We start from the raw sequence: 15497 nt of genomic DNA, 5'->3' as shown, positions 1-15497 counted from the left end.
GAGTAATCCAGCATCCCTGCCTCTCCTCTGTCACACGGCGCTGCGTTAACAAATAAATTGAATTTCAGCTCCGTCTGCTGCACCTGTTGAAGCTCCATTACCAGAGCCACTGAGGCCACTCCTCACTAAAGCTCAAAACTTCTCCTCTTCCACCGGAGCGTCCAGCTGCCAAAAGCACTTTGTGCGACGCTAAATTGTCAATTCAGAGCAAAACACAATATCCTCCTGTCTGACGCCGCATGGAGGGAAATAAATGAGGGACGGACAGGCAGAGAAACCTGCACTGAAAACCCTCGCTGAATCATAAAACCCTCTGAGCTGGCTGAATTATCGCTGCTCTCTGCTTTTATTCCATTTCCCGCTGTGCACGGGGAACACGGCGAGGATAAAAGCTGGGATTTCACTGCGCATTAGGTAAAAGTGTTTGATTTGGAGGAGCTCAGGAAGACGAGGAGGAGAGTCCATCAAGGCTGAGTTGACTTCAGACCGAGCAGCGACTTGTTTGTCATTACAGCCAGACGGTAATCATTCACCCAGGACAACCGCCTCAAACGCAAATAAAACCCCAAGCCGAGGTCCAGCCACCCGCAGCGACGCTCGCTCTGCAGCCTGCTGGGTATTCCAGGCAGGAAGACGTAACGGTATTCACGGCACGGAGAGGCCAATATAGATTTCAGCATAGAAATTCAGCCATTAAATCCAGACTGAGGCTCTGGGATTGTAACAGGCGGTCTGCTGTGAGGAGAGGGTGCCACCGGCTGCTGAATGTCAAATCCAGTTTTCACAGTTTATGCATTTTTCATCCAAACATGGAGGCGAGGCGAGGTGAGGGGAGGCGGGGTGAGGAGGTGAGGGGAGGCGGGGTGAGGAGGTGAGGGGAGGCCGGTGTCTTACTTGCAGTAGGTGTCGTTGATCATGCCGTAGACGTGGATCTCTTTGCACATGTCCATGGCCAGGATGAGCGTGAACCAGCCGGTGCTCAGGTAGGAGCCGGACTGGATCCTGCAAACACACAAAACACACACACCTGTTACTGCAACATTCAGGAAAAATCCAATCATCTACACTGAAATAAGAGTTTCCAGGATGCCGTTCCTCTGACCTCTGAGCTGCTCATGAGAATTATAACGATTCTGCTGCTGTGACTTTAAATGTAAATGATTCCCCTCTATAATTAAATACAGGAGGTTGCAACACTTCGGCGTGTTTATAAAAAGATTTAAAGGCTGAGAAAGGCTTTATTAGATTGCTGAACAGCGTCTCACAACAAGGAACAGCAGTGAGCGAAGCAGGAACCTGGAGGGCCGATGCCAAAAAAAGAAAAAAAGTTAAATTTGCTTGATTTTATATTTTACAAAAAAATTAAAACCTGGAATCAAAATGTAGAGCATTTTCAGGTTTTTAGTATTACAGTAAAACTCTGTCATACTCAACAGAAGACATTTTAAGTTCTCTCCGTTCTGCTTCCACAGAGGAGCAGGACTTTATTTTACAGAAAATAGAAATGAGTCCACGGTGAGTAAAAAAGAAACAGGAACAAGAAACCACCCAGAAACTACTAGCTGGAGTCCAGAGGGTTAATGTACATCAGATCTGATTGTTGAACCTCCATCAGCCTGGAGTCAAATTAATTCACAGAAAAAAGGCCTGATATCAGCACAACTAGAGAGTTTCATTTCCATAAAATGTCCGTGAACGAACGTTATTTTGTTGTGAAAATAGCCAACGGTAAAACTCCCATCACACTAATGGATAATAACTGGAGGTTAATTATCGAAACTGTTCAACGGGATGGACTTTTTATTAGCCAGGACTGCATCTTCCTTCCTCCTCATTACGTCTCGCCAAACGTCCAGTTTTTCTAATTCTGTCTGATTATGTCCGTTGTTAAGGCGCTGACAGATGGAGGAAGACGGAGCTCGGCTGGAACGCAGAGAAAGAGCAGAAAGACTCCAAACTGCATCAGATTCTGGAGATCCGCATTACAGAGCTGAGTGTAAATATTAGATCTGAGTTTAAAATTTGACCTTTAATTAAAGAACCTCATAAAGCCGGTGAGCAATTTGCAGGGACGCCACATGGAAGCAGGTTCTTAGTCAACCTGCTTCCATTATTTATGCTTTTACCGATTAATTCTTTCTTTTTTGGGGGTTTTATGGGTCTAAAAAAACTCTGATTTTATTATATGGTATGATTCAAATCTGGCCCCAAGATGCTAAAAAGATAAAATTACACAATAAAATGTTTTAAAACCCAATAAAAATCATTACAGCACACCGGCAGCCATCAGAAGTGACTGAGAGGCTTCAGTTACAGCCTTCAGTGTCACAGACAGAGGATTAAATTAAACCCAGTAGTGTAGGTTTAGATGCTCTTTATTGTAACAGCAATAACAAACACACTGAGGGATTTTTTTTGGCTTTCACTGACCTCCTTAGATGTATTCCAAAAAATATTATGCAAACATATGCATCATTAAATGCAAGGGGGTCGGATTTTAACACCGGAGGAACATTTCCATCCAGTTTTAGTTTAATGGTGAGAGGTGGAGGCTGCAGGTTCAAGGACTCGACACGAGGAGAGATAAATGGAGGATGTTTCTCTCCAGACGCATGCTGCTCGTCTCAGTAAATAAAGCTGAGCTGCTTCCTTTTTACAGTTCAGTTCTTGTTAATGAAACTCTGCTGCTGCTGATCAGGAACTCTGTCGTGTCGCCGTGCGTCTTTAGAGGCTATTTTGGAGAACCGCGATGACGCCGATGCTGTGATCACGGTTCTCCAAGTAGCCTCTGAAGGCCTCTTCATGGTTTCCACATGCACAAGGGTGCTTGTAATGTGAATTCTGTCGCCCGCTGATGTTCCAAAATGTCCACTGATGCTTGTTTCGTACTCTCTGAACAATAAAAAAGCACTCAATGGATTCAAGAAGCCTGAATCTGTAGTACCGTCTTGCAGAAGGATAACGGATCACCTGGTCTTCATTTTCAGTACAGGAGGTCCTCGACTTACATCGGAGTTCCGTTCCTACTGATCTGCGTAAGTTGATTTTTGCCGTAAGTTGGAACTCTCTTTTCTTTGGATCATTTTTGTGTCTTTGGAATAATTTGTCGAGTCATCCATCCATCCATCCATTTTCCTCCGCTTATCCGGGGCCGGGTCGCGGGGGCAGCAGGCGAAGCAGGTCGTTCCAAACGTCCCTCCCCCCAGCGACACTTTCCAGCTCTTCCTGGGGGATCCCGAGGCGTTCCCAGGCCAGACGAGATATATAATCTCTCCAGCGAGTTCTGGGTCTGCCCCGGGGTCTCCTCCCAGACGGACGTGCTCGGAAAACCTCTAGAGGAAGTCTCCCCGGAGGCATCCGAATCAGGTGGCCAAACCACCTCAACTGGCTCCTTTCGATGCGAAGGAGCAGCGGCTCTACTCTGAGCTCCCTCCGGATGTCTGAGCTCCTCACCCTATCTCTAAGGCTGAGCCCAGCCACCCTACGGAGGAAGCTCATTTCGGCCGCTTGTATCCGCGATCTTGTTCTTTCGGTCACTACCCAAAGCTCATGACCATAGGTGAGGGTTGGAACGTAGATGGACTGGTAAATCGAGAGTTTCGCCTTACGGCTCAGCTCCCTCTTCACCACGACGGTTCGGTACAACGCCCGCATTACTGCTGACGCCGCACCAATCCGCCTGTCCATCTCCCGCTCCATTTTCCCATCACTCGTGAACAAGATCCCGAGATACTTAAACTCCTTCGCTTGGGGAAGCAACTCCCCCCCTTTGTCGAGTCATTTAGGACAAATTTCGTGTCATTCTGGACTAATTTTCCATAATCATAGATCATTTTCAAGTAATTCTGGACGGGTCAATACACAATTGTGGGACTTTTTGAATCATAATTGACATTGTTGCTGTTTTCAGGCCTAAAATCAACAAGGCCGCCTATAACCAAACACCACATGGTGTTTTTAGAGAAAGATTCTTCTAAATATTACATATACAATCAAGTAAAATTGAAAGCTATTTATCAAGATATTGTCGTAAAGCTAACCTAAACCTATAACTCAGAAAACCTTGGGGTCTGTCCAGTCGTTTCTTCAGGAGGAAATGACATCATGTGGAGCAGGTCATGTGATCTGGAATCAACACACTTCCTTTAGAGGTGTTTTTGTAATGGGTAACTTAGTGGAAAGTGATTTAATTTGTTATTTTCCGTATAAAATGTGATATATTGCCAAAAAAGAAATATCTGTCATGATTGTCTCAACTAAATAAAAGAACACAATCCAAACTATTTCTGAATCAGCTCATTTTATTATTGTTTAGCTAATCAGAAGGTGGTTGTTATTAAAATCGGACGGCTATTTAGTTGACATTTTAGTGATATCCAGCCATTTTTATGAGTAAATGATTGTTTCCATAATAAATAATTGTGGGATTTGTAAAGACATGATCATAATGGACATAAAAAAATAGTTGTTTTTGTTTTACTTTTAATAAAAATGTATGCAGATATATACCGAAGTCAACTTTTCTGTCTCGTTTTGTAATCTGTCGTTTCTTGGCTTTAAAAAAGCGGCTCTGGAGGATCTTTTAAAAGCTCTGATTGCCAATAATAAAATCTAAACAGTAATTTAGGGGCCTAAAAGTAAGAAGTAAGAAAACATTTTATCCTCTGGTTTAGAGTTATTGCCTCATTGGCTGATTCCAGATGAGGGCAACCTCTAAAAACCCCAAAGCATTCCTGTCTGAGTATAAACAATCCAGAATCAATTTAGAAACCAAAGAGTTTCAGACGCACTGTCCAAAGATTCGTGTGTTTGTGTCTCCGAGTGCAGAATGTAGTTTGGGTCGTTCAACAAACTTCCTCACCCAGAGACACTGCGGGGTTGTGTGGAGGTGAAATTACCAACAAAAAAAAAAGCAATTTGTTGTAATAAAGGAGTGGAGGAGCGCAGAAGGGAAATGGCACATTATCAGCGATACACAGCTCTCAGCCGTCAGAGCTGTCAACACATCACAGTTACCCTGCATTATTCATCAGCCATTACCACACACACACACACACACACACACACACACCCCGTCACACACACACACCCCGTCACACACACACCATCAGGACAGCCGCATGTCCTGGAGCACGTTCAAAAAAAAGCCTGGTCAGAATAAGTAGCGGGTTTGGATCTGCTGACCTGATAACTAACATTTCACAGCAGATGTCTGGAGGTAGAGACCGATAGAATTCTGGTTCTGTGTTCACCTGTGATGGTTCTAATGGACCAGTCTGCTGAGAGGATGCTGCTATTGTGTGGCCAATTTAAAAAAAAAAGATAAGACTTGGCATGGAGCTGCTCTGGCAGGCGACAAATAACATCCAGAGAAGAACGCAATTTGCTTGTTTTGTTAAAGCAGAAAAACACAGTTTTTACTCAAAGATGGCAAACTGAAGGAGTCATGAGGTCTGGGTTTACGGTTTCTGTTTTTTAAAAGTCTCCGCTGAGTCGACTTTCCTCAGAAATGAAACAATAAATTGCTGTTTGGGCAGGAACGAGGCTAGATGGAGAATATGCACATGAAAGCTCCGTTACATTGTTCTTTTCTTGCTCTCCGGTGCAAACCTGAGAAGTGAGGCGGCAGTGATGGAGGCTGATGCCAGGATGCTGCTGGCACTGAAAGGAATGGAGTCAGACGAGCGGCTCGAAGCAAATAATCCCCAAAGTCTGACTGAGCCGGAGCTGGTTGGGCTTCACCTGCCAAGAGCTGGAGGCTGAGGAGCTCTGGAAGCTGAGGAGCTCTAGAGGATGAGGAGGTTTACAGACTGAGGAGGTCTGGAGGATGAGAAGCTCTGGAGGCTGAGGAGCTCTAGAGGAGCCCTGGAGGCTGAGGAGCTCTGGATAAGCTCTGGACAATGAGGAGGTCTGGAGGATGAGAAGCTCTGGAGGCTAAGGAGCTCTGGAGGAGCTCTGGAGGCTGAGAAGGTCTGGAAGATGAGGAGCTCTGGTGAGCTTCCACCAGACTCCTCTTGCCTCCGACTGCTCAATAACTCACTCTTGACATCCACAGCAGGAGACTCGTCCAGGAGAACATCTATGTGATTCAGTCCATAAAACCTCGAGAAGCTGCACAGATCCGATACGACACCTGCCAGGAACACTTAGCGGACAGAACTCATCATCTTTGTGAGAAGCTGATCCACACTCAGGGAGGAAAATCAGTTTGACTGTAAAAAACTGATGATGTAATATTAGACCAACGCAGACACTCAGCGGAGGCAGCGGGATTCTTTGATCTGGGTGTTCGTTGAGAGAAACTCCTGCTCTGATTCTGCTCAGCGCTGAGCTAAACCTTTCTGGCACTCCGTAAACCGTGAGTCAGGATTTAAGGAACAGCTTGAAATTTGGGGAAATATACTCACTTCTTTGTTGCCCACACCGGCACAGACAACACGATCAATAAAAGTCTCCTGCATGGACTAAATATAAACCTCCACCAGCAGCAACCATTAGCTTAGCTTAGCATGAAGTCAGGCTAGTTGTTTCCACACGTTTCAGCTTTCCAGGAAGTAGACTAGAACCTGTAGAGGTGAACAGGAAGTAGACTAGAACCTGTACAGATGACCAGGAAGTAGACTAGAACCTGTAGAGGTGAACAGGAAGTAGACTAGAACCTGTAGAGGTGAACAGGAAGTAGACTAGAACCTGTAGAGGTGAACAGGAAGTAGACTAGAACCTGTACAGATGACCAGGAAGTAGACTAGAACCTGTAGAGGTGAACAGGAAGTAGACTAGAGCCTGTAGAGGTGAACAGGAAGTAGACTAGAACCTGTACAGGTGACCAGGAAGTAGACTAAAACCTGCACAGGTGAACAGGAAGTAGATTAGAACCTGTAGAGGTGACCAGGAAGTAGACTAAAACCTGCACAGGTGAACAGGAAGTAGATTAGAACCTGTAGAGGTGACCAGGAAGTAGACTAGAACCTGTCCAGATGAACAGGAAGTAGACTAGAACCTGTACAGGTGTAGATCTACTTTCACTTTGGCTGACCATTTCGACACCATCAGGCCTGAAGCTGTGACCGATCTCATGTTTTCTGTGCTTAATCTGGGATTTTAGGGTTTTAAGAAACTAGAGCAAGTTAAATGTTATAATAATAAAATAATATAATGATATTTATAATTAATAAGAAGTTACAATGGGTATCTAGAGGTTGATTCAAGTTTTTAGCTGCTTCCAGGTTCTGGACCTCTGAGGTCTCACACTCTGGACTTCCATGGTTTCCCTTTAGTTCTACACAGCGAGTCACCAGCCGGATTCTTCAGCATTCAGTCCTCCACTCTGACCTGATCTTCTCCGGCTCTACATCCATTCCAGCCTGCTATAAGTCTTTATCTTTTATCTCCTCACCTCTGTCTGTTTATCTGGTCTTTCTATCATACCTAGCTCCTGATGGAGTCTTTATCAAAGACGTCTGAGCAGCAGGTGCTGAAACACAAGCAGACGTGGCATGAATGTTCCTCAGATTTTAAAAGACTGGTCGGTTGGCGGTTTGAGTTAAAACTGCTGGACTTCTTTATTTTCTCTTTATAGCACATCACTTCTAACTCACTGGATATCTAATTAATCCTCTGAGCCCCAAAAGCATGTTATCTTTAATTAAGACAATATTTAATAGAGCCAGAAACCGTAAAAACACAAAGATACAGTGGATTTTCAACTCTCTGATGGTTCGTATACCATCCATTTGCGATTTGTCAGAAAACTTGACCAAACGTGAGCTTAAACTAACAGCATTCACATCATTTCTACTACAAATCTCTGTTTTTGTTCTTCAAAAGCCAAAAACAAACCAGAGTCTGTAAAAAATTTTAATTCTCTGCTCCTAACTGCAACCGACAGCCTCAACTGACTCAGATGAAACCAACAACTGCATAAAATTCATGGATTTTTTTGGTGAACTGCAGGCAGTGTTTACAGCAGATAGAAAACAAGTATGAAATTAATTAAAAACTCTAAAAGCACTGGAAAATTGTTGTACAGACTGAGTCTAGGTTTGTTCATTTAAAAAAATATTAAAGCAACTCAATTTTTAGTTTTCTTTTGATGATTTCTAGCTTTAGAACTGTGTTTTACAGTATAGAAAACATGTTTTAGCTCCATCTACTTCTAACCATGGTTGTGCTGTTTCTATAGATCTACAGGACATTATACTGCAGTAAAAAATGAGCCCATGGAGCAAAAAAAGTCACCCAGAAACTGCTTGGGGTTCAGAGGATTTACACATTTTAGGAAAGGCCACAAACTGAGAAATATTAAAATCATATTTTAACAGGGGTACATGCATTTGAAAGCACCAAGCTGGGGAAATTAACTCCTAGATGGTTCTAGTGTTGAGATGAAGTGATGTCATTAGCCTTCTTTTCACAGTTATGTGTTTCCAATGCAGGAATTTTTTGGTTGTTTAAAAGTCGTGTGAAATTTTGTGTGGGTTCCAAATGAAGAACAAGTTCTGCAGAAGGTTTCCAGGGATAACAACGTACCGACTCAACGGCAGCTGCTCTCTGAAGGCCTTTACACACTGTGTGATCTTCAGCCGTCCAAAGATAGACCAAAGAAAGCAAAGGTGAGAGAATGGCCGCAATATCTTTGGGTTAGCTCTAAATAGGTGGTCCAACGTCGCATTGAGAGACAGATTCAAGGATGGCCAATGTCACAAATTTGGGGTGATCATCTCAGTGTGACTGCTGCTGGACCTACGACAACTAGCTAACCGATAGAAATGCAGGATGGAATGACGTTCTGATCAACGCCATACTGGAGCTAAACCCACACAGATGATTTACAGCAACAATGCCATCAAAACAAGTATGTGGGATTTAAACAAAGACAACAAGACAACCTATTAGAGTTGTGGCAGGAGAAGCCTTTTAGACGTGTCCTCCAGCTCAGAGCACAACCAGACTAAAAAGGAATGGAACCCGGAAGGATATAGCAGCTCTCAGGTTAGAAAGCTAACATTAGCGGCTAGCAAACACACACACAACCACCGCCGTAAAGTTTATGCCTTTAAATAATGTGACCCTCTATAGTTGGAGAAGTCATTTTCATGGATGGACGGCGCACGTTTTGATTTCATTCTTGCGCGTTCGACTCACGTACATCGTAGGCTGAGACTCAGCTGCCTTTTCATCATGCAATCTGCACAAAGCAAAGTGTCCAAAGATTATTAGATTCATGTCGTGCAGTGTAGCGAGCTGAGAACTTATAAGATTGTTTAAATCACACAGTGTGAAGAGGACTTTAGCATTTTGATGCACAACATAGGTCAAAAGTGACTCATTTTCAATGGAATGAACATGAGTTCCACAGGACTCAACACTTATTGGTAAAAACTGGAGGAGACAATAAGTTCCATTTATTATTAATATAAGTCCAGGTCTATGTCGAGTCAACAATATAAAATTCACTGAATAGACCAACACAAAGTCAGACTGTTGTGTTTCCATCCAGTAACTATCTGTCATTGTTCTGGTGACTCACAGTAAATGCTGTTTCTTCCTCCAGCTCAATGGAAACAGAAAGGCTGAAAGGACTGAAAGCTAAACTTTACTCTTCATCCTTCAACTTTGTCTGTTGTATGGAACTTTTAAAAAAACCGACATGATGGCAGCATTCACTCTGCAGACCTCAGAGTTGGTTGGTTGGTTTCCGATGTCTGTCTCAGTCTGTTTAAAGTCAACAAAAGTTCCTCCAGAAACTCCTCAGAACCATTTTTTATTCTCCAGTAACTTTGTTGGGGATCTGGTTGGAGTTCTACCTTCATGTTGGGAGTGTTTCTGGATCTCCGGTCCTTGGCGTCCACAGAGGTGGGTCCAGATTTGTCACTTTTTGGTTGTTTCTGAGCTTCGGGGCTTCATCAGTCCACCTATGGGTTCTGGTGAGGACTGACACGGGTCAGTTCTACTTCCATCCAGGTGTCACAGCCTGAACTCTGATCTGGTTTCTGTTCAGAACCATTTTTTATTTTTATAGACAATTGTTGACTCAGAAATTAGAAAATTTTCAACCGATTTAGGACAGCTTCCATTTCATTTTCAACAAATTTCTTGTAATTTTGGATCATTCTGAGTCATTTTTATGATTTTTGAAGCATCGTGGACTGACTTTGTGTCTTCAGTCAGTTTGGATCATTTCTGAGTTATCTTGGGTGTAAATATTCGCCTCTAGTTCCTGCAGTGAAAAGCTGCCTGTTTTTTGCCCTCTAACCTTTTTCTGCTTTGTGCTTTTTAACATCATCTCTGCTTTAATGCAGACGGAAACCAAAAACCCACCAAATGACTCATTTTAACCCCAACGTCGTTCCACTGGTTTTTTGACTTGCAAATCAGCAAAACGATGCTGACTAGTCTCTTCTGCATCACAATCAGATTTCAGCTGTTGTTCTGGTGATTTTTACTCTGGTGTTTTCCTCTACCTTCGAAGCATCGTGTAGCTGTGAGTACAAATAAAGTTGTATTAGTATTGCGGTGCTGAGGAGAAGGACCAGTGAATTACCTCCTGTTCTTTCAGCCACATCCACTCCAGCCTCCCACACATCCATCCTCTATCAACTTACTTCAGACACAATCTGGAAAGAGCATTTCATCAGGCCAACTCTTCTTCCTCAGCGAGAAGAGGGTGGGCATTATATCAACCATCTCTCTTGATCTCTTTTCTCTCTTCTGTTTCGGCTCCGAGAAATTGCCACTCGAGCCGAGCTTCACATATATATTGTCTGGAGCTGCACAGAAACACAAAGCTGTTTCATGGAATGACTTCTTCAGAAGATGTACTGCTGGAAATCGATCTGAGCGACGGCATAGGACCCTCCTCTTCCCCCGGCAGGATGTAGCACCATGCAAATGTGAGTTAGATATTAATTGATAACTTCAAACAGGAACAGAGACGAGTTGTAGCATTGCTCGTGGGTGAGTTCAGCGTAGAGGAACAACGCAGCGTCTCTGAGAGCCTCTGGGACTAAACAGGGACTAAATCCTGAGCAGGCCGCAGGCTGAATACTGGGTTTTGTGAGTTTTTTTTTTCCATTGCACAGACCACAGAACACAGCAATTTATTTTAACGATACGAACCAACAAAGCTCTGTATCGGCTCACTGAGGCATTTCCTAATTCTGCTGGGAGGAAATGCGACCTCCACAACCTGCGTCACGAAAACCACAATCTGCTTCTTTTAATTCTAGTTTTGTTTAGTTTTGTCCGAAACGTGATTAATAACCAGGAGGAGAACAGACGCCTGTTGATGCAGAGACAAAGCTGGTAATTACTCCTGCTGCTTCTGTCTTCTCCTGACTTCCAGCTGATTACGAACTCACCTCTGGCTAAATCTGAGCCGATTCCAAAAGCATGACTTGTTTTTGAAGAGTAATTTACTGTAGTGTTCTTGTTAAGAAGCTGAATAAACTCAACGCCTATCAGTCTGCTCTGTCAGGTTTCTGATTTTCTATATATATTTAATAAATGTTTATACCGTCTTATTGCTGTTGCCTTCAGGAACAGTCATGTAGCTTTTCACTGCACAGAGTGAATCAGGATGCAACAAAACAAGACTCTTGAATCCTGAACAGATCTTTTCTTGTCCTGACATTAATTTTTGGTTGGATTCAGGTCTGGGCTCTGACTCCTCCACAACGTTCACCACCTTTAAAACATTTCTGTCAATCTTCAATTCGATGCTTCGGCTCATTTTATTTGCTGAAAACAAATCTCCCAAGTCTCAGTTTCTTATTCTGTTATTTTCTCTAGACTTTGCTGCATTAAATTACCCTCTACTGTCATAAATCTTCTGCAGCCTGCTGCTGAGAAACATCCCTACATAGTGACACCACCACCACCGTGCTTCACGTCATGATGCTGCCACCACCATGCATCACATTATGATGCTGCCACCACCGTGCTTCACGTCATGATGCTGCCACCACTGTGCTTCACATCATGATGCTGCCACCACTGTGCTTCACATCATGATGCTGCCACCACCATGCTTCACATCATGATGCTGCCGCCACCGTGCTTCACAGTGGACATGGTGTGTCTGTGATGGTGTTCAGGGTGTGGTATCCTCCAAACATACTGTCTAGCTTGATGGCCAAAAACTTCAGTTTTGGTCTCTTTAGACGAATAAGCATTTGCCAGTTGGATTCAGAGTCATCCTCATGCCTTCTAGTAAAGTCTAGTTGAGATTTAATATGAGCTTTCAACAGTGACCACTTTCTGATGCACAGTCTGTCAAATCTCAGCCGCTGAAGCTGGTAACTCCTTCGAAGGAGTCATGGGAGTCTTGGTGGTCTTCCTCATTAATCTCTTTCTTGTACAGTCACGCAGTTTTTGGACGTCCTGCTCTAGTCAGATTTATGTCAGTGCCATCTTCCTTTCATTTTCTAATGATGGATTAAACTGGACTCCAAGGGATACTCTGTGACTTGGAAGTTTTCTTGTATCCATCCCCTGAATTATGCTCTTTAATAACCTTTTCACAGAGATGGTTGGTGCATTTTATGTCTTTATGGTGTAGTTATATCTAGAAGTGCATTAATTCACCAGTGACTGGACCTACCAGATAGATGTGCATTTATACTACAATCACTTGAGACACATTAACTGTACTCAGATTATCTCCATTTCACGAATTGTGACTTTTTAGAAATGTATCGAAAATACTGTGTAGAAATCTGTCTTCTCTTTAACGTGAGTCCTTTTTGTAAACACTCGTCAAAAGAAGCCAGAAGGATGCACACGTCCTTGATGTATCCTTTGTGGTCGTCTTTTCTGCAGCCATGACATATAAAAGGAGTGACGTACATCTGGAACATGTGTATATGTATCCCTGAATGGTGCCATATATGCTCTCTATTTTTGTTGAACTCTTTGTGCTTTACCTCGTTTATACTTCACTCTACATGTGTGTATTAAAGAGAAAAACAGAATGTACTCCATCCGTATATTCTTGTCACATTATGCCACACTGAGTTGAATTTTAAGTCATATATGAGGTAAGCTGTCGGGAACACTGTCGTTCTCATCTGACAGATCATAAAGCAGTGGTAGGCTGGAACACACTGAGCAGAGCTACACGTCAGATTTAAATAACGTTGATATAAAACAACAGCTCTGAGGCGACCGTGTCTCATTCTGTTAAACGCCTGTTGGCTCGACTCCTCTCTCCTCGTCTCCTCTGGCCAGAGAGACGAAGACATCAGGAAGGGAGTCGAGGAAGATCTACAGACTGAGGAACGAGAGGACGGAGAGTCTGAAGCTGGGAGGTGAAGATGTAATATCTAATATGAGCACAAACCCCTTGAACTCCCCGTCGCCCAGATGTCGTCATCGTGACTGTTATTGGACTGTTATGGGCTTTCTTATCTGTTTCTAGATAGAGGTTTTTAGTCCAACCAGCTAGATGCATATCTGTTCATCTTTCCCTCGGATTGATTGTGAACTCCAGTACCTGCTCACTGACGTCAACCAAACAAAATGGAAGAGCTCCTGAGATATTCCAGCTTCCCTTCAGAGGAGCTTTAATGTCTTTCATCTTTATGCAGTTTCAGCTCTAAGACAGTGGATCTCAAACCCCTGAGAAGCCAAAAAAAGGTTCCTGCACCACTACAACACAATCTTTATAATGCAATAACAGTGACATGAGAAATTACTGATAAAAATGGATCCAAGTTGGATTACAGTAAAGCAAACAGCAGTGTCATAAATCATATTCATTTAACTAATGGGAAGTCTCCTGATATGCTGATACAGATAGGGTCCAGGTATGGCTTTATATAATACACACACTACCGTTCAAAAGTTTGGAGTCACTTAGAAATCCATATCTGGAAAGAAAAGCAGTTCAGCCTCAGTTCATCGGGTACTTTATGCTGGGAAACGAACCTGAACCAGGTCAGACTAACTGTCCAACTGAACATCATAACTTGAATGGCTGCTGAACCAAAGTTTCTGTAACATTGACCCAACAGCTGATTTTATTAACCAGTACTCATACAAAATGGACGTTTACAGAAAATGAACTTAAATGAATAACAGCAATGACAAAAGATAAGATGTGGACCTACATAAATGTTCAGTTACACTGCACATGATGGCAAAGATTTAGGTTTACGCTAGATTAAATAAATCTTTACATCGAAGATACTCCAATAAACTGATAACTGCAGAACTGCAAAAAATTATGCTATTTTAACCAGAAATAAATCGATTTAAACTACAGTCACCATTACCGTCATCACCATAATCATCTTCACCATCACCATCACTATGATCCAACCTCTAGGGTTGGCTGGATGCAACAAAACAACCAGTTGTTATTGGCTCAGGTAAATTAATTTATTGCTCAGTGGCTAATTGAACATAAAAGTGATAAGAATACAAGACCGGTGGGTGTTGCCAAATCAATAAACAGAATATAACAAAACGAAGGCCAACAGAGTTTGTTAAACTATCTAAGCACAAGCAAAGAATCTAAACTCCCTAGCCAAACATGAGTGCATTAGCAACACCCACCGCTAGTAACAAAAATTAATACAACAGCGCACAAAACGAACTAAACAAGACTGGTGCCTCTGAACACACATGGTACACACAGTACACAAAGTCTCAAGATGCTAAATGGCTTCGTTAATAAGTTGCTAACTGCTAACTGGAGTCTCAATCTCCACTGAGTCTGCAGGCTCCACACCGAGTTAGCAGCTGCCAAGAGAAGCTCTAAATTGTCCATAGCACCCACCACATGTAACTAACAATACAATACCTACAGAGGCACCAGGGGAAATAGTCACAACCACCAGCCACCCAGACTGAGAGGTCGGTTGCAGATATATACCCCTAAGGCATGGTGATGGCTGTGCCCGGTTGGTTGAAGGTGGAAGGGAGCTGGATGGTGGTCCAATGAGGAAGGTCGGGAGGAGGGGAAAACAAGGCTAGAGTGCAGGTCGTCTACTCTGCAGTCATCAGTGGAAATGGCTGACAGCTGGGGTTCCAGAGAGTCTCTGAAACGAGCTACAGCTAAACCTACCCATGTAATCTCCCCATGCAAAGGCCAAGAAGGAATCCAACTAATGAACAAGACGGAACACAATTACTTGTGGCCGTAACAATCGTCATCGCCATCATGCACCATCTTTGTTCTGAAGGTTGGCCACCATAGATCTCCACAGAGCGTACTAAGAGGCCCCCAGAACTACTACAACCTGCAGTACTCAGCTAACTGATGTGTGCCAGCCGTCGTTCCTCATGGAATCATCCACCTGCCGTCCTTTCTCAATCCACCCGTGGCCCTCTGTACAGCTCTTACGCTTGGTGAGATACACCTGAGTCCCACAGCCGCCTATTTGTCCATATGTGGAGTCCCTAACCCCAGATATCCGGGGAAACTCGGTTTTATGGTGCTGACCTGACCCACTAGTCATCGAGTGAATAATAGCAGTCACCTGTAGACATTAGCA

At 43.3% G+C, this 15497-nt stretch overlaps 1 protein-coding gene across 3 annotated transcripts in view; it reads right to left on the bottom strand.

Annotated features, from left to right (window-relative positions):
- The window catches only part of st6galnac3 (ST6 (alpha-N-acetyl-neuraminyl-2,3-beta-galactosyl-1,3)-N-acetylgalactosaminide alpha-2,6-sialyltransferase 3), a 102540-nt gene that overhangs the window by 12554 nt on the left and 74489 nt on the right, over positions 1-15497 (bottom strand). For all 3 annotated transcript variants that reach the window (XR_007944159.1, XM_022209607.2, XM_051952924.1), the window contains one exon: positions 895-1002. Coding sequence is in view for 2 of the 3 variants with exons in the window: in XM_022209607.2 (XP_022065299.1) it covers positions 895-1002 (108 nt within the window). In the remaining variant the exon portion in view is untranslated. The remainder of the gene's footprint in view (positions 1-894; positions 1003-15497) is intronic.

This window comes from Acanthochromis polyacanthus, chromosome 9 (assembly GCF_021347895.1).
Source record: "Acanthochromis polyacanthus isolate Apoly-LR-REF ecotype Palm Island chromosome 9, KAUST_Apoly_ChrSc, whole genome shotgun sequence".
NCBI classification, from domain to species: Eukaryota; Metazoa; Chordata; class Actinopteri; family Pomacentridae; genus Acanthochromis; species Acanthochromis polyacanthus.
Note: the sequence above shows the minus strand (reverse complement) of the source record. Positions and strands in the feature narration are given on the sequence as shown.